Here is a 25,710-nt window from a genome sequence, read left to right as displayed (position 1 = left end):
AATCCTGGGATGGAGCCCTGCCTCTTTGGGCTCCCTGCTCAGAGGAGAATCTATCTGCCCCTCCCCGTCCTCATGCTCTGTCTCTGTCTCTTGAATAAATAAATTATATATATATATATATATATATAGAGAGAGAGAGAGAGAGAGAGAGAGAGGGAGATTTTAGATAGATTTTGGGCAATCTGATTTTAGCTTTATAATATTGTTTATAGAGTTAATGTATTTAAATCAGCAAGAATGTCATGAAGCAAAATCAGGCAACATAATTTTCACTAGAAACTTCATGAACATCAGATTTCTCTCCTCCATACATAAACTGTGCAAGGTTTGATTAGGAATTTCTTTGGTTGGTTTGAAATCATTGTACTGTGATAATTTATAAAGTGCCTGTGCAGAACAAGCAGGATCAGTGTAAATAAACAGATTTGAGATGAGGTTCATTCTAGAGGAGTTGACCAGATATTGATTGTATCTTTTCATGCCATTCACTTTAAGGTCAAATCTCTCCTTAGAGATCTCTCTTGATATCTTAGATCAGGATTACCTATACTGCTTTGGGTTAGTGTCTCTCAGTTCCTGATACCTCTGAGTCTTGTTTACATCTTGAATGCTGAGAAAGAACTAGATCCAAAACCGCTTGGCTGCTTGGCAAGCCACTGAACAATTCATTGGCTTTCAGCAAATCTTAATTCTCTTGTCTAGATCTGGTCCCTTTGGACATAGGTTGGGAGCTAGTGAGAGTTGGGCAATCTGTGGTTTTCTTCTTTCAGTGACTTAGAAATTTTAACATCATAGAAATATATTTTTACATTATAGATCAATTTCTGAAATAAATTTTATTTTTACATTATAGATCAATTTCTGAAATAAATTTTATTTGTATGACCTGTATAGTATTACAAAACTTCACAGACGCATTAGTTGATCTTTACAAAAATTAGTGCTCGCAGGACCTTTTTTTTTTTTTTTTTTTGAACCCATCTTTTCAGTTTAGTAGTTTATATAATATGTAAACCTGTACGCAGTTGATTTAGTGGAATGAATGTGTATTCCAGTTGGTATCATTTCTCTGGACACTTGTTCTTAACTGTTCTCTTTATTTCCCATTCATGGGTACAGTCATGAATATATGAAGCTTTTGAGTTCCCACTATGCATCAGGTATTGTTAGACCGGGAAAATAAAAAAGGAAATGGGACAACAGTTTATTGGTATAACAGATGCATTGCTATGTCCATTGTATGCATTATTTAGTGCTTACAATACAGTTTTAGAAATCAGTATTACTATTTCAGTTTCACAGAAGAGGAAATTGAGGTCAGTCACTTACGTGGCAGTGGTCAGATGGGACAAGGAGGAAAGGCATTATATGTAGAGGCAACACCAGCAAGAGTGAATGCTCAGAGGTATAAAGGTGTTTTGCCTGGCCAGGAGCTGCAGACAGTACGGTATGGATGGAGTGAAGCTGTGGTCAGGTGGGGAGATGGAGCCCTGCCTGGAAAAGGATGCCAGAAAGAGCAGAAGAATATGACCCATTTTGTAGGTAAGAGGAGCTGTCAAAGAGTTTTAAGTTGGGGTGTGCCATGGTTAGATTTGCATTTAACCAAGATCACCCTGGTGCCAGTGTGATGTTGCATTTCTGAGGGCTGAAGAGATCGCATGGTGGTGTGGGAGGTTTGTGGGGGGGTGGGGGGAAAGGCAGGAGAGAGAAGCTGGATATTGGAAGACCACTTAAGAATCTGCTGCTATGATCCCAGTGAAATCTTAAAGACAAACTAGGCAGAGACTGGGACTGCAGATAGGAGGGGACTGTTGGAACAGTAGGCAGGTTGGGTGCAGAAGTGGGGTGGTCGGTGATGAAGGCTCTGTCTGGTCAGGGTCAAGATGAATGGCTTGCATGACTGAGTGGTTGATTTGTGTTTTTCTCTGACAAAGGAATACAGGTTTGAGGTGCGGGGAAAAGATTGAGTTAGTAGTGGACTTGTTGAATTTGAGTTCCTTACAAAACATTTAGGAGGTGCTGTCTTAGTAAGCAGCAGGGTATATATGATCTTTAAAACCTCTTTCATCTCCGTAGGTCATTTATTTATGGTTATTTCTCTTCCCACAACTAAAATTGATTTGAGGCTAACGTTTCTACCTCTGTGTAGGACCAGCCGTGTTTATTAGATTTCTGTCCCTTGTTTAGGTACAAAAGGAAATAAAGTTGTGAATCCCTGCACACTCTTCTCTAATATGAGAAATCTATAAGCTTGTTTTCTGAAGCATTGGTGAATGAATTGGTTAGTGATACAGCTTTTCAAGTACAATTCATAGAATGCCCAGTTGAACAGTTATGTAAAACAGAACCCCTTGCAACCCCCAACCCCCACCCATACCCCAGCTCAAATGTGTACTCAAATGTGAAGGCTAATGCATTTGCCTACCTTAACTAACTCAAGGCATCACCATTATTCATGGACCGCCGGACTTAACGTTTGTTGGTATTTGCCAAGGAAAGGGATTCTTATGGTGGCAGGGTGTCATAGTCATGGGAGAATTAAAGAAACAACAAAAACCTAAATCATACTGACAAAATCTTTATTTTGTTATCAAAACTTCTTTTCTACCTTTGCACATTTAACTTAAATGTTTATAGTGATACTTTCCCCCTGATGCTTGGTTTTAAAAAAGGGACCAGATAATGGTTAAAAACCAATTTGACTTTAAGGCTTTGAACTTAACTTTCACCTTTTTTGATAGATTTGGAGCAAGGGTAAGAATTAGGTCTTGAGATCTTATTTCTGACCCCCTGTCATTTGTGTTTGTACCCCTCAGTCCTCTTGGAGATTCTAGGGTTTTTTTCCCCTGATATTTATTTTACTTTGCAACTTAGATCATAATCATATCATGCTGGTTTTGCCCTCTTTTCTTGCTCATTTTATTTTTCTTGGCACAGTGATATTTAATTTTTTTACTTTGCTCATCAGTGGGAGCAAAGATTTCATTTTTTAAATGAAATTAATGTATTGATTTCATTAAACTGGAAGATGGATTCAAAGAGGGTTTCTGTACCTTCAGGAAAGCTTCAGTTTAAAAGGTTCCAGACAGGTGAATGTTTTCTCATCTTTAAATTTGAAGTTCTTATTTCTGTTGTTGTTTTCCTGTTTCTTTAAATTCTGTCTAGAAAAGCAACCCTTCACATGTTTTTGGGCTTAATTGTATTCATTTTATTTTGGCATACCTAGTCCTTGGTGGTAAAGAACTTTCTCATTTAGGATAAATGAACAAAAAAAGCCAACAAAATTATAGAGCTAGAAGAGTGGATAATTTTGAAGGTGAGAGTTAAAAGAGTGAATTATATGTTTTGGCCATGTATGGCCTGAAAATATATAATAATGCCTTTGAAAAGGCCTTGGTGGCAGGGAATGAAGGTAACTGAAGATGACCTCAGCATGGGTGAAGGGATCTCTACCTACTCATAGTTGGAATTACCCTGGGCAGGGTATAAATGTTTAACTTGAGGCAAGTGGATCTATGGGAAAAAGGAGAAGCCCTCTAGTATGAGTCATGGAAAGTCACATTTGCCCAGTGCAGATAATTTTATGTGGGCCAGGATGGGGTTTGGACAGGATGTCCAAACAAGGTTTCTGCCCTTGTGACTCATGACTGTGATTCACTTCTAGTCCTTTACTACTACTCTGTGGCTTTGGCTAGCTTTGACGGTGACTTGGATCATGTGGAATGTAGCATGTGTTTCACAGTTTCTAGAAAGCTCTCAAAAATACAATCAGCAGTTATTTCTTCTTCATAGTGAGTCACTGAGATTCTGAGGAGACGCCTCTTCCTTCCATTTTTCACCTCATTTCCTTCAGTCTCAGTGGTCAGATGTCTTTTTAAAGCAAATCTCTCTAGTCCCCCCTGTTCTTAACCTCTTGATATACTAGCAACTCCATAGCCTGTAAGCTGGAGAAAGTATGTTTTTTTAAAGTGAGTTTTTAAAAGGATGTTTAAAAGAAAACCAAACAAACCATCATTTGTAAAATCGGAGTTCATGGAGATGCTCACAATTGACTTTTTTGGTGTTCCCCAGTCAGGCTTTTACCACCATCAAAGACCTCCTCGTTACCAAGTCCAGTGGACCCTTTCACTCTTACCTCCTGTTTGACTTCTCTGTGATACTGGCTTTTCTTCCTTTCTTCCTGGAACATTTTCCCCCTTTGGCTTCTCCATGCCATCACACTCTTTGGAGATTTTGTTTTTGGGAGGCTGTGCAGCATCATGATCAATAGTCTGCAGTCCCATGGCCTGTCTTCAGGTACTGGCTCCGCTGCTTGCTTCATGGTTGCTTGGATGATTCCCCAAATCTTCCTAAGCCAATGTGTTTCTTCATCTGTAGAACGAGATGATCTGTGGGAAGCTCTGAACACCGTGCTTGGCTCATTGCCACACTGAGCAAATATTAGGGTCTCAAACCAGGGGCTTGACCCTGAGATGGAGACCTGAGCTGAGATCAAGAGTTTGAATGCTTAATCGACTGAGCCACCCAGATACCCCTTAGCTGCCATTCTGATTGTAGGGGACCTTCCCTTCTTTGTTGACTCTTCCTAACATTGCCTTTTGTGATAGGCTCCTCATACAGCTCCAGTGACCACCTATGTGCTCTGGTAACTGACAAAGCCTGGTTCTTTTCTGTATGCCTACTGGGAGAAGTGTAAGACTAGTCATTCTGTTCCCCATCCAAAAAAGGAGTCATCCTAATTGGTTCCCTTCTGCCTTGGTTCTGTTACTCTCTGTCTCTTCCTTTCTATTTCCACTGAGGCTCCTGACATCGATCAGGTCCTGTCTTCTTTCCGTGTTAGTGTTTTTACAACAGCCTTACTGTCTCCACTCTTGCCCAGTCCATTCCGTTGTCTCCACTGCTGCCCCAGTAATATTACTGTGCATAGTCGACATTGTTCTTCCCTACTGAAATGTCCTCCAGTGACTTCCCTTGCCTATGGGATGAAGTTGGCACTTCTTCTTCTTCTTCTTTTAAGATTTTATTTGAGAGGGAGAATGAGAGAGAGAGAGAGAGAGAGAGAGAGAGAGAGCATGAGCATGAGAAGGGGGAGGGTCAGAGAGAGAAGCAGATTCCCTGCTGAGCAGGGAGCCTGATGCGGGACTTGATGCGGGACTCGATCCTGGAACTCCAGCATCATGACCTGAGCCAAAGGCAGTTGCTTAACCATCTGAGCCACCCAGGCGTCCTGAAGTTCACACTTCTTAGCATGGCTGTCCAGCTACTCCTCCCCTCCCTCCATGACCACCATTTGCTTTTCTATGCATACTTAATGTTCGAACTCTTAATCCTTTGTTCAGAGCACTAGAATTTTTCATTTTTTCATGTTTTTATGCATGCTGGATTATACCTTCCTGTACTTACCTACTTTTTTGAACCTGCCTTGGAAAATCACAGGCAACTTTCAAGACATTTTCTGGGAAATTTTTCTGGTATCTTTTCTTTCCATTCTTCCCAATTCAGACCCTTCTTTATGTGTGTATGTGCCCTGATGAAACCTGTGTGTGTGTATACTCTGCTGCACTTGATTATTTACGTGCCTATCATGTTCTCTTGACTTTTAGAGATCATCACTTTTTCTTAGTACAATACTCAGCATGTGGAAAGCATTCTAAAAAATGATTATTGAGTGAATGAATAAACCGACAAGGCACTGAGTTACCTGTTGTGTCAGTTCTAGGTTCTCACACTGAGAGGACCTGTGGTATTTATTCATTTTTCATGATGACATATTGGTGGTGTCTTCCTAATCAATTTGAAGTGGTCCTATGAAATAGGGAAACTGCAGTTTGACCTGAGAGATATGACATTCCCGATCTGTGCCAATTTTGGAGGACAGTTTTCTCAAATCTTATCAATTTCTCTCTCGATTTACTATTCCTCTTGATTATGTTGAACCATATGAAATTGCCAGACAGATTTTCCTTGTAGGTCACTTTGCTTCCATGCATTTATAATAAAGCACACATGATTATAAACCAGACAAGTGTTCTCAGCCCTTCCTCACCTTGTAGCTGTTTTTCCCTCAGTTGTATTTGTTTTTAAAAATTTTTTTTTAAAAAAGATGTATTTATTTATTTTAGAGAGAGAGAAAGTGTGTGTGTGAGTCCATGTGAACTGGGGGAGGAGCAGAATGAGCAGGAGAATCTCTTCACAGGCTTCTCACTGAGCACCGAGCCTGCCCTAGGGCTCCATCTTGTGACCCTGAGATCAGGATCTGAGCCAAAACCAAGAGTAGGATGCTCAACCTACTGAATCACCCAGGCTCCCCTCTGTAACAGGAGCTTTGAAGGACTTCAGAAGCATTTATTAGTGAAAGTTTATGCTGGGATCCTCCTTTTATCATAAGATAAAAATTTAGGACTCAGTAGTCATAAAGTCTTCTGATTCTCAAGAACTAATGATACTGCAGATTTTGAGGGGAAAGCCTTAAAATAGTTTGATGATTAAAAACACTACATGTATTATAAAATAAGCATAACAGGAAACCTTATGAAGAATGTCTTCCAATATATTTTTACAAAGTTCTTTTTTTTTTTTTTAAAGATTTTGTTTATTTATTTGTCCGAGAGTGAGAGGGCACAACCAGGGAGAGGGGCAGGCAGAGGGAGAAACAGGCTCCCTGCTGAGCAAGGAGCCTGATACGGGGACTGATACCGTTCATGACCGGAGCTGAAGGCAGACGCTTAACTGAGCCACCCAAGTGTCCCTACTTTTATAAAGTTCTAAGTTCAGAGATTTGGCATGTGAATTACCAAATATCTTTTTAGGCTTTACCAGGTTATCTTAAAAATCCCTAAGAAATATAAGGAAACAGGACTAGATGAAAAGTTACTTAGTAAAAATACCGCTTTGAGTTGAGTGCCTAGGGCAGTGTATCAGGTTTCAGTGAAGGTTCAGCATGCTCCTCGATCAAAGTGGCAAGAGACTTAAATGGAAGAAATCCTGCAAGGAAGTGCCTTCTGTGAGTCTGGGGGTGTCACCGGGCTGTGGACACTGGGGGCAATGCCCAAGGGATGAAGGCCGTGGGAGCCAGACCTTCCCATTGATGGTATTGCAGGTGGACCAGAATAGCTCATGCACTGAATTGGTTCTGCTAATTGAAACTATAAGCGGTCCTCTTTCCATTTCAAATGGGGTTATCAAATTGTAAATTTATTTAAAGACTGAACATGATATAGAACAATGGCTTGCTTTGTTATTATTTGCTTTGTCGTATGGGTCATACCATGAATAATACCATGTTGTGTTTCCTTTCTCAGGTTCTTAGAGGTACCGTGGCTGCCTTCCCCGGATTTGATGAGCGGGCTGATGCGGAAACTCTTCGGAAGGCCATGAAAGGCCTGGGTAAATTCAACCCTCCTTTTGTTCTTAAAAAATAAAACAAAACAAAACAAATGTCAAAACAAATGTCACAACAAATGATGTTTGTTTTTCCAAACAAAATTCACTGATTTACAGTAAGGTTAATTTTAGAATATTTTATCTGAAATGTATAAAGAGAGAGAAGATACATGAAGGCAACAAAAGAGTATGACTTATCATCCCTAATATTCAATGTCTAGAATTGAACAGGAAGTTAAATTTGCCCTCTTTGTTTTTTAGCTTTCAGCTTTCCCTGGGACGTAGCTGACCATGTAGATAAGCAGACATTCCTGAGAGTGAGCAGCTCTGCAGGGCTTTGTCCCTTTTGCCCGATCAGGAGTCTAGTTCTGCAGTCTCTTCTCTTTCCCCAGTCTCCTTTTCTTTCTTATTTTTTTTAAAATTTATTTATTTGACAGACAGAGATCACAAGTAGGCAGAGAGGCAGGCAGAGAGAGAGGAGGAAACAGGCTCCCTGCTGAGCAGAGAGCCCGATGCGGGGCTCAATCCCAGGATCCTGGGATCATGACCTGAGCCGAAGGCAGAGGCTTTAACCCACTAAGCCACCCAGGCGCCCCCCAGTCTCCTTTCTAGCCACAGATATATCTCTCATCTTGAGGATTTCTACAGAGAACTGGTCCTCTGTCCTTAAGCTGCTTCTATACTAGGGTTCATGAATGGTGATCCACCTTCTTCAAACTTGGCTCTGACCCCTTCTCTCTCCATTCTGCATATCTTGTGAGATTTCCTGTTGTAGCAGGATTAGTGTTAGCTTCTGGCCGTGCACTCCCTTCCTTAGTATCCAGCCCACATGGTCCGACTTCGCTCATGCTACCGCTCCGTGTATTCTCTGACCCGGACATGGTAGGTTATCTGCTATTCATGAAAACTCTGTATTTTCCTCTGCTGAGCTTTTCTCTCATTTTAAAAGCCTGTCCTCTTTCCTTGTGTCGTTGCCTGATAAAACCGTTCCATCCTTCCTGTCTCTTTTGGGTGTCACCTTCTCCATGAAGCCTTAACCAAAACTCCTTCCACCTGTTAGCTAAGAGAACCTCCTCTGAAACCCTGTTCAGCACCTGGGCCTCTCCTGAGGCACCTGTAACATTCTGCCTTAGTTCAGAGTTGACTATGTGTTTTTGTATTTTTTATGCTAAATTGTAACTTGAAGTCAGGATCTCTTTCTTCTCTCTTAATCTCCCACTTAACACCTGCCTTGTGAATATCCATTGTTTGAGTAACTCTCTGTTGCGAGAAAAGCTAGGTGCACTAAGTTTTTAAAAAGTCAGGAATGTTTTTTTCTACCTACTTCACAGTACATCAGGAACAGGGGATAGCTTATATTAAAAATATAACATGTTATATGTTGGACATTTTATAGTTCAATAAATTATTTAATAAGTCTATTTTATCAGTAAGGAATCAAAGTGACTGGGATGCTGGTCTCAAAGGCTATTGAGACAGTGGGCACGTGGGAGCCAAGATATAATTCTTCGACCATAAATTGCAGGCACTGATGAGGACAGCATCTTGACTCTGTTGACCTCCCGAAGTAATGCCCAGCGCCAGGAAATCGCCGTGGCTTTTAAAACTCTATTTGGCAGGGTAAGACTCCACTTCATCCTAAGTTAGAATGTGAGAGCCCTGATATGCTGTAAGATTAGTTGGAACTCTATGAGTATTCTTTTGTAAACATTATTTATTCTATTATTCTGATTTTACTGTTCCTTTTCTCTTTTTAAACTTCTTAATTATCAGCTGTTGGTTTCCAGTGCTCACCCAGCTTAGCCCCATAATTGTTTTTCCTTGCTTGATGCTACAGAAGGGCCAGAAAATCCCCTGGTGATAGCTGCCTGTCTTCTTGCCTGCTTCCTGCTCAGGACTGTGTTATTAGCTATTTTCTAGATGCAGACCTGTATGCTAGTCTGTTTTATTGTGACATAGCTACAGTCTTGGTTCCTTGTGGAGTGGTATTTTAATAAATGAGTTTTTAGTTCATTGATTTAAATGCTCTTATTTGAGTAACAGCTCAAATAAAATTTGTTACTTAAATGAATTACTGTGTGTATGAAAAACTTAAACATAGTCTTGTTACTCTGAAATTTTGTGTTCATCATTTAATTAAGAAACAAATGCACAGCAAACTAACAAATAAAAAGAGTATTCTGAACATAATTTCTGGTTTCCTCTGTGTTGAAACTGAAATGGTTCGGGCAGACTGCGTTTCTTCTCATAATTTTCTACACAGTTTCTACATGGTAGCAGCTGTCTCTCAGTAGTCAGGAGCGTAATTATAAACATAATTCATTGTGTATTGGAATAGCAATAGATATTGAGAGAAAAAATTGTTTTGTAAAAATTCATTTATGATTTTATTTTGGGAAAATTGTTTTTTAAAGATACATGTTTCTCAGAACCAGTGTTTTTAAAACTATCTTTAACTGACTTTTGTTCATTTTTTAACTGTTGAAGTTCAGAAAAACGTTTCTTAAAAATGAATACCTTGACCCATAAGTGTCTTTGTTTTAGCTAAAGCTTTAGGTCAGCTGTCAAAAGTACATTATTCAAACCTGGGTTTTTGTTTAACCTACATGTCTTTTTTCTACTTGGAGATGGCAACATAAATAATTCATTTGTGCAAAGGGCTATGCTTTATATTTAAGAATACTCCCCTTGAAATTACTGCTTGGTTAACAAATTTGTGTTTTCTGTAATTTAGGACCTTCTGGATGACCTGAAATCAGAACTGACTGGAAAATTTGAAAAATTAATCGTGGCTCTGATGAAACCTTCTCGCCTTTATGATGCCTATGAACTGAAGCATGCTCTGAAGGTAAAAGAATTAGTAAAAGGAGCATTCTTGTCATGAAAACTATTATTTTGTGTTGGTAATTACACTTAAAATTTTTTGAGTTATTTCTGTGAGGGTTTCTTGAGGACAAAATTGTGTAGGAGGCAATAAGAAAAAAAGGAGGGAGAAAATGACAAGTGCATGATATAATCTTTTTGTATAGTTAACTCAGTAATAGTGGCTGTTTAAAATTTTAATATTTTTGTGTAGCTCTTTATGTTTTATCTTCATGCCTGTTTTCTGATTTTTGAGATGTGTTTAAAAAATGTTACAGGTTAAGTATTTTATCTTTTAAAATAGAAAGTTGCCCGATTATGACACAGTAATATTGTTCATCATTTTAGGAAAAAAAAAAAACTCTACAGAGAGAATTTTCAGATAGGAAAGATTTTTCTAATACCCTTTCTGTCTTTCCTGTACTTCTAAATACTAAAATAGTATATATAATACTAAAATAGTAGCTGATAGTCTTATTGTAATTTCATTGTAGCAAATAACTAAATATATATTCCCTTGACTGGTGTTTGGAATATTGTATAACTATGACTACATTGAAGCATTTGTTTAGACTTATGGGACAGGAAGTAGTACAATCAGTGGTAGATTTTGAACGGGCAAAATGAGATTCAACAACAAGGAGATAATACAACAGGGATTCTTACTTATGGAGTGAAAAGAGAAGAGAGCTTATCAAGTTAGGAGTTTTTCTGTGCTTATTCTCTTCATTTTCCTATAGTGCTGCTTTTGGAATAAACAAAACCTCAGCTTGTTGAAAAGGGGCTTTTTGTGGAGTACTTCTGAAATGTCAGTAGTAATTTAAAATCTGCCAGAGCATAAACATAGGTTTTTCAGTGATTTTTGAAAAAGAAACAGAGATATAAAGAGAGTAAGCCTTAAATATGCCATTTTTAAGAATTAAGTTCAGCTCTATCCTTGCTTGTAGCTTCTAATTTAGCAGTGTAGATAGACTTTTATCATCAGAAAAAACAAAACCAACTAAAATTACAGTTAACCTTTGAGCGACATGGGTTTGAACTGTGCATATACTGATGTTTTACAGCGCAGTATGGTTACTGTATTTTCTCTTCCTTATTATTTTTTGAATAGCATTTCTTTTCTCTATCTTACTTTAAGGATAAAGTATGTAATACATATAACTTATACAATATGTGTTAGTCAGCTGTTTATATTATCAGTAAGGCTTCTCATGAACAGTAGTAGGTTCTTAGTAGTTAAGTTTTTGGAGAATCCAGAATTATATACAGATTTTCGACTTGGAAGGTGGTCATTGCCCCTAACTTCCACATTGTTCAAAGGTCAGCTGTACTTTCCAAAAATCCAGCAGGCATGTTTCAACTCCTCTGTATTGATCTAGTTCCTAATAACTAAGCAATGCTACCTTTATTATTTACTTTGGCACAGAACTGGAAATTCCATGGAAGACTTAATTTGAGGGCCGGGGCTTTATTCTTTGAGATACAATTGTTTAAGTATCAGTGCTTCTCTGTGTAAATTTCTATAGTTTTCATTTTTACTCTTTCAGTCTTTTTAATTTCATGTTTCATTAACATGTTTTACTTTTAAACTATTTAGAGTGAAACTGATAAAATTAAAAATTTATATGATCTATTATGTGTCATATATCATGTATATATAATAAATATTTTTCATTAGACAAAAAGGGATAAAATTGTCTTTGGAGAGCAAATTAATTGGAAATTTTTTATTTCTGTAACTAATACAACTTGTATACAAAGAAGTGAATATTAACTTGGAAAATGTATATGTTATATTTATGTAACTAGGCAATTCGGGTAATTCTAGGAAAATAACTCTTTAATCTTATTGACATATGTTCTCATTAAAAACAAATTTCCAAACAGGGAGCTGGGACAGATGAAAAAGTACTGACGGAAATTATTGCTTCAAGGACACCTGAAGAGCTGAGAGCCATAAAACAAGTTTATGAAGAAGGTAAATGTTTGGAATTACATTTCCCCTTCATCTCCACTGTCACTTTTTACTTTTGTAAAGTGAGTGCAGTTCATAGTTATGAGGCAGGCCGTTTGGGATTGCTAAATGAATGAAGGAGCAAATGAATGAATAAGCAACGTTTATGTGTAATAAGCTTGTTTCTCCTTCAGTAACGAAAAGACTGCTTTTTGCTAGACGTGTATCTATTGTGATCCTTAAGGGGAGCTTCTGATGAAGATGGGAGTTTACTTTAACGTAGAATTTGCAACTGGTGGAGAGACATACAGGTTATTTTTATTTTATATGAACTTCAAGATGTAGGTGGTTTTTCTTCCAGAAAAAAACAAAAAATCAATTTATGTTGGTAGAAGTTAAGAGTTATCTAAAAGGCCCTTTTGGAATTTGGGAAAGGACACTGTGTCCAAACCAGAGTTGAAAATGTTTGAGAAAACATGTGTTCGTTTTTGTTAATGGCAGTACTTGATTGAACACTCTGCAGTTTAATTTTTCTCTTTGGTGTGCCTTACTTTTTTGTGTGAAAAGAAATCTATTATTTCAGGGGCGCCTGCATGGCTCAGTGGGTTAAAGCCTCTGCCTTCAGCTCAGGTCATGATCCCAGGGTCCTGGGATCAAGCCCCCCATCGGGCTCTCTGCTCAGCGGGGAGCCTGCTTCCTCCCCTCCCTCTATGCCTGCTTCTCTGCCTACTTGTGATCTCCGCCTGTCAAATAAATAAATAAGTAAAATCTTTAAAAAAAAAAAAAAGGAAATCTATTATTTTCAGTCTGAAGTATATTCTGTGAAAGGAGCCAAGAAAATGAAATAAAAAGTCAAGATAGAGTGTTCTTTCCTCATCACATTTGCTGTACCAGACTCTTTCCCCTACCTGACTGAGGAGGAGCAGACCATTGAGATTGTCTGCTCAGTCCTCAGACCAACAGGCTGAGTGCCTTCAGCTAGGAAAATGGGTCCCTGTCTTGGTATTAGTGTATTCATCTTGGAAATGGCCTTGTAACTCAGCAAGTCAGAACAGTGTAAAATTTAAATAATTACCTTTCTGAAGTGATGAATCTTTCTCTCCTGCGTCTCTTTTTATAGTTGGATAGGTCCCCACCAGCAAGGCAGAGGGGATACATGTAACTTAACTGCAGAGGATCACCTTTGAGTTTTAGTTGATGTATCGTTCCGAGACCTTTCTCCGGGGATGTTGACATGTGTGAAGGAGCCTTTGTTTGCGGGGTGACAGACGGGGTGCTATCCCGTGCTATGCACTAGCTGTGTGTCTGGTGGTGCACAGGCTGTCACGAATGACACAAAAGGTGCCCATACCATAGCTCCTGTCCTCAAGGAGTTTGCAGTGTCTCTGGGGTGATGGGATTTAGAAACTGACTGCAGCTGTTAAAGGATAGTAAAATCCAAACTAAAGTCAAATACCAAAAAATGTTTAATGTAAGAATTCATTTAGAGCAGAGAGGTCATCAAGGCTTTTGATGTTAGGACAGGCTCTGTGGTGCCGTGAGACAAGGTTTCAAGACAAAAAAAAAAAAAGACAGACATTTTTGGCATGTGTGTCCCTCTCTGCAATGGCATGGGGATTGGAGTGATAGTAAAAGGATAGTAAAATCCAAACTAAAGTCAAATACCAAAAAATGTTTAATGTAAGAATTCATTTAGAGCAGAGAGGTCATCAAGGCTTTTGATGTTAGGACAGGCTCTGTGGTGCCGTGAGAACAGTGTATGGAAGGAGTGGGAAGAAGCTAGCTGTCACAGGAGCTGTGTGCATGTCTGGTATGGAGATAAACGAGTCAATGCAGGCTGTGTTGTCTATGGTTTTACGTGACTGGGTGAGAGCTTTGCTCTTGATTCAGAGGTGGTGTAAGTTCCTGAATGGGTGGTGGAGTATTCAAGAGACAATGAAGGAGGATGGCGATTGAATCAGGTGGCTGATTAGTAAGCTATAGTGTGGGGAGGTAAGCTAGGCAGTTATGGCCCAGCCTAGGTGGGCCAGTGGTGGGAGGTGTGACAGGGATAGATGAGAGGGAGCAGAACGATTTGAAGGGATTTGATCATTCATCAGATACAGGTTTTGTAGTACACAAAGAGATAGACGATTCCTTCAACATTTGGGATTTGGGGAACTGGTTGAAATCAAGATGGAGCTCTTCTAAACCTTTTAAAACAGAAATGTCAGGCTTTTAAAGTTTGTCTGCTTTCAAAGAATGATTAAATATTTAAATGTCTTAGAGCTGCCTTCAATAGCAGCTCTTTGAGACTTAGTGAAGAGGGCCTGTAGACCTTTGTAGATACCAGTTCTCCCCTTTGCTGTGGCCTCATGTGTAATAACTGGAAATAGAAGTGGGAAGGGGCATATTCTAAAACGCACCGCTCTCTCAGAGTTAACTTTATTTGCTGCAGAGGAAAAAAAATATTAGGGGAAAGAATAACTATGCCTAAAGACAGAAAAACTCAGAATTCTAGAGGACAGAAGACCTTCAGAAACTAATCATGATGTAAAACATTTGAAAGACAGCATTATAGAGTTAGATATGATCAATTATATGTTAGAGGTCTTCCTGTACCATCACACGTCTCCAGAGTAATAACTGCATTGGTTGAGAGCTTTTCTAAATGGCTCAATCTGGTTTAGGTTGGAATTGAATGCTTTTTGGAGACTTTAATTTGTTTTCTACCAGCCACTCATATAAGCATTTGCCTTTAGTCTTTAGAGCCCTCAGAGACGAAGTAGAGAACATTTATACTAATCAAGTATTCCTTTACATCTCTTCCATTTGATTAATAGGGTGGGATATCTTTTTTTAGTTGAAAGAAGCTATAAATAAGTATGAAATTATTCTGTTGCAGAATATGGCTCAAGTCTGGAAGACGACGTGGTGGGGGACACGTCAGGGTACTACCAGAGGATGTTGGTGGTTCTCCTTCAGGTATTGGGTATAGACTATTTAGAGTCTGATTAAAAAGTCTGAAGCTGGAGTGGTCTGAATCTAGTTAAGTAAGGTCATTTAAAATTCTTTAATCATTTCTCATACTTGCTTGATTGTGGTTGCCTGTTGCCTGTGTTGGTTTGTGTTTCAGAATATCTGACCTGAACTCTTAATAGCTAGCTAACTTTTGGGATTTTTTGGTTTGTTTTTTATTTTAGATATTGCTATTCTCTTTCATTCATAGGATTTAAAATTAAGAGGGTCAGATTGGTTTTGAGCAGTGCTGTATGATGATGTGGAATATTGTAGAATTGCTGTCTTAAAAATCATCTTATTCCTAAGAGAAAGAGCTTGATGTGCACAACCGTCAGGTGGAACCAGTTTTCCTTTTGAATAAAAATGCTCATGTAATTCAATGATGTGACGTTATCTCTTACAGGCGAATAGAGACCCTGATGCTGGAATTGATGAAGCACAGGTTGAACAGGATGCTCAGGTGAGATGGAATATGTGGGACTTTACGATGACGTACGAATGAGAAAAAGAATCCACGCTAATGGGAAATCATAATCTGTATTGTGATAGCATCTACAAATAATCTTACTTATGGGCCCTTTACAAATCACAACACTCATGTAAATATATTTTTCTCATTTTGATCTGACCAGCTAAATATTTTGTCCCAAAAGGGAAATGAAATAAAATGGGTTATATCTAAATAGTGAATTTTACCTAGATATATATTTTTTGTGATTATGGAAGTTCACAAAATAGATATTATTACCGAAAAACAAAGGTATTATTGATTCCACTGCCAGTGAGGCAGTAGGTGTCTTGGCAGAAGAGGATAAAGAAGAAAGGATATAAGGTATTTTAGTGGTAAATGGTGTTTTAATAGGTAGTAGATTATAGTAGTTATTGTAGTATTTGGGAATTCTTCCACCTTTTTTTTGATAGAATTCTATAGGATTGTTCTCTTGTTAGCTGCTTTTTAGTGACTTCCAAATGGAATTCTGTACCTAAGTGGCTTAGGTACAGTATAGTGTCACTATGGTTAATAAGTAATCAAATGTTAACTATAGAGAACAAACTGATGGTTACCAGAGGGGAGGGGGGTGGGGGTGCGGGGGGCAGGTGGAGGGGTGGGTAAGATAGGTGAAGGGGTTCAAGAGTACACTTCTCATGATGAGCCCTGATTAATGTATAGAACTGTTGAATCACTATATTATACACCTGAAATTAATACAATACTGTTAACTATACTGGAATTAAAATATGTTTAAAACCCATAAAAACGTATATAGTCAAATGTGGAAAATAATTATTAGGAAATTTGAAACATGAGACTTGAAAACTGGAAATTGGTAATAAAGGAATTATTTGCATTCATAAAATCACATACTAAAGTCCAGTCTCTGGTCACATGTTTCAAGTAATATATAGTTCTTTTTTTTAACAATTAAAAAAAAAGATTTTATTTATTTATTCATGAGAGACAGAGAGAGAGATTGGCTGAGGTAGAGGGAGAAGCAGGCTCCCTTGGAGCAGGGAGCCAGAGGTAGGACTTGATTCTAGGACTGTGGGATCACGACCTGAGCCGAAGACAGCCGCTTAACCAACTGAGCCAGCCTAGCGCCCCAAGTAATGTAGAAGTCTAATAGTTAGTCATACACCACTGGAAAAGGAAGAGCCATATTCACTGCTCCAGCTGACTGTTCTCTAGGAAACAACCATTGTCTGTGTAATCTGAATTTGTTACTAGGAAGAGAGAGCATTATTATTCTTTTGGGTGGGTTGCTTTTATCATGGTTGCAGAATGCTGTCATCTCTGTACCTAGCTGGAGACAGAAGGAAGGCAGACGCACATATACTGAGGACTGTCTGCTGTATTTGATGCTTCTCTCACCATCCTCCATAGAATTCAAACCTCTTGTGTCATGTCCCTATATACAACCTTAAAACTTCAGTGGATCTCATTGTCTCAGAATAAAGTTCAAGCCCCTAAATGTGATTTCTAAGCCCCTTCATTACCTGTCCCTTGCTTTCTTATGCCTCAGCCTCTCTTGCTCTCTCTCCACCTGCCCCTTCCTCCACCCATTCACCTGACTGCTTCCCCTTCAGGAGTCAGCCGTGGGGTTAGTTACTTTTCAGGTGTCCCTGCTTGACTGCTCCAAGGGTACGTCAGGCGCCCCTTCCGGAGGCAGTCCAGCTGCCGTATACCGAAGCTGTCTGTTTACCTGACGGCCTGCCCAGGGCACTCCGAGCTGTCTGTCCAGTTTGTAGCCTCTGGATCTAGAATGTACTAGTTTCTCAGTGTCTTAACTGGTGAGTGGATTAGTGTATAACTGAAGAACAGGGGATGATTTCTCTTTTACAGATAAGGAAACAGAGGCTCAGGGATTTGACAATCAAGGCCCCCACTGACTAGTAGTAAGGCTGGGATTCATACCTGAGCCGTCTGTCCCCAAAGCCCTTTTTCTATCAGTTAGACAGCAGTCTGTGTTTCCTGCTCGTTCCTCTTGCCCATTGCCTATACCATATAAAATGTTTATTAAATATAAATTGGAAGTACAGATACAGACCAACTCTGCCTTCTTGGAAGAAGAAATTTGCCTCCTTGAAGAGAAAGTGGTAGATTAGCTCTTCAAAACTATACTCCCAACTATTGGAGACAACCTTATTGCTTTCCAAGCATTAATTACTCGTGGGCTTTGCTGGAATCTGTGATTCTCACACTCTGAACTCTTAAGAGTGGGAGTTCTAGATGCTTTTTAGTGGTCACAGTAGAAGAAGCCAACTCTAGTAGTCTCAGATGACTGCAGGGTGGTCTGCATTAGTAGGCAGTGAGACGATTTCCCAGCCCAGCTGGTGTTACAATGAGAGCATTGCTGCAGTGTGAGGCTAGGGAGTGCAAACCGTGCATTTGTTACCTCATTCTCATTGATTTCTGTCCTCAGAGCACTCAGTGTAGAGCAGTGCTTCTCAAGTCCGTGTGAATCACCTGGGGATCTCATTAAACTGCAGGTTCTGACCCAGTAGGTCTGGGTGGACCAGGGAATCTGCATTTCTAACAAGCTCTCAGGTGTTGGCGCTGGCATCTGGGGGCCACACTTGGAGTACCAGCGATGTACAGGTGTCACTTACCTGTTGTGCAGAGGATATGACCGTTCAGGACTGTGGAGGGGAAAGTTTATACATCTGAAAACTGTTTTATGAAGTTACTTTAAAATATCCCTTGAATAGAATTCAGGTTTTCCTTACCCTTTCCTTGAGCAGGAACAACCTAGAATATGCTATGCTGGCTATTAGTCTTGGATTCTTTAAAATGTATTATTGGGGCCCCTGGGCGGCTTAGTCACTTGGGGGTCCAACTCTTGATTTCTACTTCGGTCTTGATCTCATGGTCTTGAGATGGGTGACCTCAGGGCCTGGGGCTCTGTGCTCAGTGGGGAGTCTGCTTCTGTCCTTCTCCCTCTCGGCCTGCCCATCCCCTCTGTTCTCACGCTCACCTGTGCAAGTACGTACAATCTCTCTCTCAAATAAATAGATAAATCTTTGGGGGAAAAAGTACTATTATGCATGAATTCAGCTGGTTAAAAATAATTATCCTTTTGGTGTTATGAAAAGGTATACAACCATTTCTTTCTTGTACCAAGGGCAGCTGGCCTGTTATCACTAAGGGGAATTTCAGATTTCTTAATTGAGAGTAAGCTGAGACAAAGGGCTCTTTTGTAAGCTTTTGAATTTTTTTCTCTACTGATACCTGGCACAAGAGGATGCCTTTTATTTCAGGGATTTGATAAGCCACAGTGAGTCATTTACCTGGGAATTTAACATTTTGTAGATAACCCACTTTACTTTCTTACATTTTTATATTTATTTATTTATTTATAGTTTTTTTCTTACTTTCTTACATTTTTAAGGTGAGAAATTGATTTTCCCTTCTCTTCCTCCTCCAAATCCTCGTTTCCTGATCTTGGAGAACAACCTGAACTTAAAGGGGAAGGTGGGGCAAAAGGGAAGGAGAAAGCAATCAGTGTTTACTGAGTACTAGCTCTTGATTTCCTGACACTGTTTGATGCATTCATTATATAAGTTACATCATCTCCAGTAATGACTCTGTAGAAATAGTATTCCTACTCTAGGTATTATTGAGTATTAATTATTAAATATCATTCCGTCACTCTAGGCGAAGATGCTGAGCCTCAAGAGACTAAGTAACTCTAAGATTTCACAGATAAAGACGAGGCTCGGATCTTTTTGACTTCAGCGCCTCTGTCCTTTGCACTGAACTAGAGATCATTCAACTCTATACAGCCCCCTGTGAGGGGAGTGGGGAAGGTGAGGAGGTGTGAGGGTCCGTCATCCGGACCTGCTCTGGGGATAGTCAGCACCCTCATTGAGAAGAAAGCACTCTTACCTTAAACCAAGATGAAATAAAACTTTCAAATATTGTTCCACATGAAGATTATCATTACTACTGCATATGATTTACTTAATAGATTTAGAATAGATCTTGATCTCAAACACAATTTTTTCAAGAAAATAAAGAGTGCATAGTTTAAAATAGCCATTTCACAAATTATTCCATCTAACAGGCTTAACTGCTATACCTATTAGAGACGATTTCAAGTAATAAATTATCCACATTTCAGTAAGTGGAGTCAGGTTTAATGATGGTGTTTGTGTATATAGTTTTATTTTTTTAGCAATATATGAGCACGAAAAAGCATGTATTTTCCATGTAAAAAAAGGAAATGTGGACACTCAATCTATTCAACAAGTATATATTAGTTGCCTACTGTGTGCCAGGCACTGTGCTGTATGCACAACCTTTGAAAAATTCGTTATGATCTTTTAGAAATGTGAAAACTCTTTGTAGTTAGTTTTGGTTTAACTACAGTTGAAAAGAGAAAATGCGGAGTTTATTTTGTCCTGTGTTGCTGAATAGCTACCGAGTAAACAAAACAGAAAACATAGTTTAGCTCCTAGTTACATTCTTTTCCAATCTGTAAGCGGATGTGTCAACAGTGAGGTCATCCGAAATTTCCACCAACCACACCATTACCCCAAAAGCCTAGACATTTTGGTAACATTTAATCCTGCCCCATTGCTGTGATTTATTGCTTTGACTCATTAATCTTCTGTGCACAGTTCTGTGGTGAGCTCCAGAGTAGCTCCAAACTCACCTCACTGAGTTCAGGAAACATGAGGATCGAAAAGTATAAGGAGATGAATCTTATGTACACCGGCGTACCTCAGAACCTGGAAATGAGGTGGAGAAACAGTTTACTAATCGAGGTTGAAATTTTCACAGGCTTTGTTTCAGGCTGGAGAATTGAAATGGGGGACAGATGAAGAAAAGTTTATCACCATCTTTGGGACACGAAGTGTTTCTCACTTGAGAAGGGGTGAGTGACGGGAATGTGCGTACTTCGGTTAATTTTGAAAATACAGGAGCCAGTATGCCAAAATATGTGCTTTATAACAGGCACTTAGCTGAGTGAGTCAGGTTTTATATTTCTTCCTATTGGTAGCCTTGAAAAAATCTCACAATTCTCTTCACTGCTATTGCAGTTTTTACAGAACTAGAGATCCTTAGTTTCCCCCCTTTACTGTCAGGGTGATGAGGAAGCTGGGCCTCTAGATCGTGACTCTCATAGTCACTAATCACTTAGCTACGGCTCACTTCAAGCATTTCTTCCTAAGTAGTGGCACCCACGATCTCCTCTTTGGGTTCTTGTGGTATCGGTGGGAATGAGTTCAAGTGACAAGAAACCCTATACTCATTGGGGCTTTAAAGACTGACTTTCCTGTAGGAAGGATTCCTTGGCTGATTCAGGAGGACCTGAGTGGGCTCTTTCTGTTTTTCTGCGCCACTGCCCTTGGTGTTTCGGGATTTTCTTTCTTGTGCTCTGTACCTCATTGTTGCAGGATGGCTACCATAACTCCAAATTTATCAACATTAACAGCAAGAAGAAAAGAAAGGGATAAACTAATCCTATCTATCACTATTACTAAGGAAAGATTTCTCAGAATCCTCTGCAGCAGATTTACCTTTGGGTCTCATTGGTTATAACTAGTAAGTAGAGGCTAGGATCTCAGTGAACAAAGAACATTTATAATCCACTGTTTAGGGCCTGGTATATTGCTGCTCTGCCACAAAGTCAGAGTTCTGTCAGCAAGGACAGAGGGGAGATTTGTGTTCCATGGGACAAGACCTGGTTAGAGTAAGTACCTTCTTTCTGTACAGAATGATCCTTACATGACTCAGAAATTATTTTCTTTTTTTATAGTGTTTGATAAATACATGACTATATCAGGATTTCAGATTGAGGAAACCATTGACCGGGAAACTTCTGGTAATTTGGAACAACTACTCCTTGCGGTTGGTAGGTAGTTTTATAATGAATCTAATATTTATGTTGTTAAGAGCTCAAGTATTTTATTCAGTTGAAGCTATATCTGAAAATAACCACTTCTTGCTTTATGAAGAGCTTATTATGATACTTGAGTGAAGCACACTCCCACATTTTCAACTCAAAGTCTGTTCTAATGTTGGAAATATGTGATTATCTGGTTAGTTCATCTAATCCTATGGAAATACTAAAACAACTGTTTATAAAAATCATTTTGAAGCTGTATTAAAAACACATTATGAATCTGAAGTGTGGGCAGTATTTCAGGGGCTTGTAAATACTATTTCTGATACTGGCCAGAATTTTAGTATCCTTTTGAATACTGTCCTCACAGCTCTGAGGCAGACTGAGAAATTGGCATCTGAGGTAGAAAAAGTATCTTTTGTATGATGGAAGATATAATGATGGTGGTTTTCAGATTACTTTGGAAATTTATTTTAGTTAAATAGTTAGAATGATCTGGAAAAATTAGAGAACCGAGTTCATGCAGTTTATGGTAGTGTTACATACTATCCAAATCCAGCGTGAATCTAGTCTGTGAGTTCCCAGGGACCCTAGTTTTCATATTGGTTTGGAGTGAACCTCTGTCTGCTGTTTCTTCGGAGTATTTGGCATTGAGCTCAAGTTTTTGTGCTGTCTTCTGGAGAATAAAGAGGTGCATGAACCGGCACTAATAGTAGCCTTTGATTTGACTTCCACAGTTAATGAATTTTAATAGAAAACTTTCAGACAGCCCCTTCCTTAGAATACACTTAAAATAATGGCATATTTAGTTCCTATTGAGTTTTGTTTAGGCACTGGAAGACAGAGGATAACTCCACCCCCCAATCATGGATTGTTATTTCTGTATATGAAGGAACTTTTCTATTGATAGTTTCTGAAGCTGAGCTGACTGAGGTCTGAGCAGCCCTAACACAGAGTAGATACATTCATGTTTAGGGAAGATACTTTTTCGGTTACCAGTTTATCTGGGTGTCTCTGCTGAATTGGGTAAATCTTATGCTGCTCCATGCGAATCATGGATTATAAGAGTCCGGAGAGACTGCCTGGGGTAAGATTACAGAAAGAGCCCAAGATTTGTCACAGATTAGATGGAGTGGGTACTTTGTGCTATTTGCTTGAGTGTGTGGATCGAAAACTTCCAGGACGTTTGTATCATTTCCTGAAGGTGAGGAAGGTTGTGGTGTAACAGCCCGGGCTGCCGAACTGTGGTCGCAGAGAGGTGCTCAGAACAGAGGGGTGTTAAAACCTCACATGCCCGTCCTACACAGCTCTCTCTGCAGAACTTGGAAACTTCAGGAAATTCCAGCCTGGTTTCTAAAGAAATACTTGGTGAACAAGGAGATCAGATCTGCCTGCAAATGAGCAGTTTTTTTTTTAGCTGAGGTTATTTTTATGCTTGTAAATAAGTAGAGCAATAAGGAGGAAGCAAAATTTTATTTTTAATCACTAAATCTTTTCCTATCAGTACAGCATCTGACCATCATATTATTTATTTTCTTAGTGAAATCTATTCGAAGTATACCTGCCTACCTTGCAGAAACCCTCTACTATGCCATGAAGGCAAGTATATACCTTGAATCTTCTAATTTATCTTTCTAGCTATCTTTCCCCTGTGTATTATTTGGATTTAAAAAAACATGCAGTTCAGTTCTACCAAATTGTTCTACTTTATGGATTCATCCCAACTCAGGGGAGTTTGATGCTGTGTTTGACATCGAGAAACAACATGCCTCCCTTTTCTTCTTTCTTACAGGGAGCGGGGACTGATGATCATACCCTCATCAGAGTCGTGGTGTCCAGGAGTGAGATTGATTTGTATAACATTAGGAAGGAGTTCAGGAAGAATTTCTCCACCTCTCTTTATTCCATGATTAAGGTAGTGGAACCTTTCTTCAAATTATGTTCAGAAATCCAGAGCACACCAGATAAATAGCATGTAAGACACAGATGGGAGAACCCACTTGTTATGTAAAGTTTCAAATTTTAGTGGCGTGATTAGAGCCAGGACTTACAAAGCTTGGTTTATGTTCCTAAAGTACAGATGATGGCTCCCAAGTGAAAGATTGGCTCTCAGTGAGCTTCGGAGCATTATTTAGAAGCGGTGACAGATGAATCATCAAACCCAGCCCCTGCCCCCAAAGATAATGTGTGTGTTCTTTCTCTCTTGTATCAGTTCCAGCTGTCTTTATTAGTTCCTCCTTCCTTTCACTTTGGTCTTTCTTTATTGTCTGTTATCACCTTGTCTCTGGTATTAGTTCATAGTTCAGGAAAAGAACCAATGCGGTCCTATCAGAAATAAGTTAAGAGCTTAGGTATTACTATCATTTTTTGTCTTTTTTAAAAGCGAGGGAGATTGTGGCCTATGTTTAAATATGGCTTAAGGCCTTTTGACTTTCTTTTCTTTCGTCCTTCCTTCCTTTCCCCTGCCTCTCTTTCCTTTAATAAAAGGGAAAATGGGCCCAATGCAAATCAGATCTCCACTAGGCAAGCTTTGAACTTTGTGTGTGTGGTGTGGCTGGGTTGAAGGGCACTGGGGAGTTCTCGCATTCAGTCTTTACTTGAAACATTAATTTATCACACAAATCTGTGTAAGACAAGCAGAGGTAAAGCATATCTTACCCTCCGTCTCTGAAGCAAAAACACAGCAGCCACATAGTCCCAGGATTGTCTCCCTTGGCCAGAAGCGTAGTATGTGATAGTAACTTACAGGTTTAGAAAACTTGATTTGAATGTCACTGTAAAAGCTTCCTTCTTCTCTGCATTACCAGAGGGAAGAACATACTTCATTGTCTTAGAGCTGTGCTTTTAAGGGGTAAAATTAGAAAGTTAAACATATGTTACGTTGGTAGGAAACTCTTTGTGTAACATTCCTGATGTGAAAGTCTTATCCACTTGGGAGAAAAGTCACATGAATAGAACTTGTTGCCAGACTCTTACGTTTTCTTTCTTTCTTTCTTTTTTTTTTTTTAATTTTCTGCGGCTTCTGTGACTCATGGAAGTTAATGGAGTACATTTGGATTTCAGGGTGATACGTCTGGGGACTATAAGAAGGCCCTCTTGAGGCTCTGTGGAGGAGAGGACGACTGAGGGTGCAGCTGCGGGGGGATCCTGCGCCGTGGTGCCCGTCCCGCCGCCAAGACCTTCCTTCGCATATCACTGCACTTCGTGTATGCCAGTGCCTGACGCATTGCCTTATTCACACTAGCATGCTAATGACCAAAACATACATGTCACAGAAGAAAAATAGTGGTGCTTCTTGCTGATGTTCAGTAAAGCTCTTTCTCTTCGTCTGTTGTAGTACTGAAGTGTACTTAATGTTACTAAAGTCTAAAGTCTGGGTCATTTAGATTTTCTTTTAAAAGATCTGACTGCTTTTAGCCTTTTTAAAAAAACTTCATTTATATTAAATTGATAACTGTATTTCCTTAATTGGAACCTTAGCTTTAAAATGATGAGCTCTAGAAGTGTGATTAATCAAGTTTGCTACTAAACTAAACCTGAAATGTTAACAGTGGTTGCATTCAAAAGATTAATGAGAAATAAACATTTCCTTCCCGCTGAATCATGTGTGGGTGTGTGTTCAGAAAACGTTTTTTTAAAATTATTTTTATTGGACTTTGATACAAGGTTACTTTTAGTTTCCTGTGATTTAGTTTCTCTGTGCTGTGCTTTCCATAAGTGCCACCAGCTGTCAGCATGTAATACTGTTCCAGTATCATTGACCAGAGTCCTTAAAATATTTTTATTTATTTATTTGATAGAGAGAGATCACAACTAGGCAGAGAGGCAGGCAGAGAGAGAGGGGGAAGCAGGCTCCCTGCTGAGCAGAAAGCCCGATGTGGGGCTCGATGCCAGGACCCTGAGATCATGACCTGAGCTGGAGGCAGAGGCTTAAACCACTGAGCCACCCAGGCGCCCCTTGACCAGAGTCCTTATGCTGCATTTTATGCCTACAACGTTCTCATTCCATCACCGCGGGTCTGTATCTCCCACTCCCCTTCACCTAGCTTGCCCATCCTCCCCACCCCACTCTCCTCTGGTAACCGTGACCTTTGTTCTCGGTACTTCCACATCTGATGCTGTTTTTGTTTGTTCGTTCATTTCTTTTTTAGGTTACACATGAGT

At 39.3% G+C, this 25,710-nt stretch overlaps 1 protein-coding gene across 1 annotated transcript in view; it reads left to right on the top strand.

Moving 5' to 3' along the window:
- The window catches only part of ANXA5 (annexin A5), a 28,821-nt gene extending 3,674 nt beyond the window's left edge, over positions 1-25,147 (top strand). The window contains exons 3-13 of the mRNA XM_059377940.1: positions 7,302-7,386; positions 8,909-9,003; positions 10,118-10,231; positions 12,133-12,223; positions 15,084-15,163; positions 15,603-15,659; positions 20,481-20,574; positions 21,460-21,555; positions 23,087-23,145; positions 23,339-23,461; positions 24,610-25,147. Coding sequence (XP_059233923.1) covers positions 7,302-7,386; positions 8,909-9,003; positions 10,118-10,231; positions 12,133-12,223; positions 15,084-15,163; positions 15,603-15,659; positions 20,481-20,574; positions 21,460-21,555; positions 23,087-23,145; positions 23,339-23,461; positions 24,610-24,672 — 957 coding nt within the window. The 3' untranslated portion in view covers positions 24,673-25,147. The remainder of the gene's footprint in view (positions 1-7,301; positions 7,387-8,908; positions 9,004-10,117; positions 10,232-12,132; positions 12,224-15,083; positions 15,164-15,602; positions 15,660-20,480; positions 20,575-21,459; positions 21,556-23,086; positions 23,146-23,338; positions 23,462-24,609) is intronic.
- The last annotated feature ends 563 nt before the right edge of the window (positions 25,148-25,710 follow it).

Source organism: Mustela nigripes, chromosome 1 (genome assembly GCF_022355385.1).
Source record: "Mustela nigripes isolate SB6536 chromosome 1, MUSNIG.SB6536, whole genome shotgun sequence".
Taxonomy (NCBI): Eukaryota; Metazoa; Chordata; class Mammalia; order Carnivora; family Mustelidae; genus Mustela; species Mustela nigripes.
The sequence above is the reverse complement of the archived record's forward strand: the minus strand, read 5'-3'. Positions and strand labels throughout refer to the sequence as shown.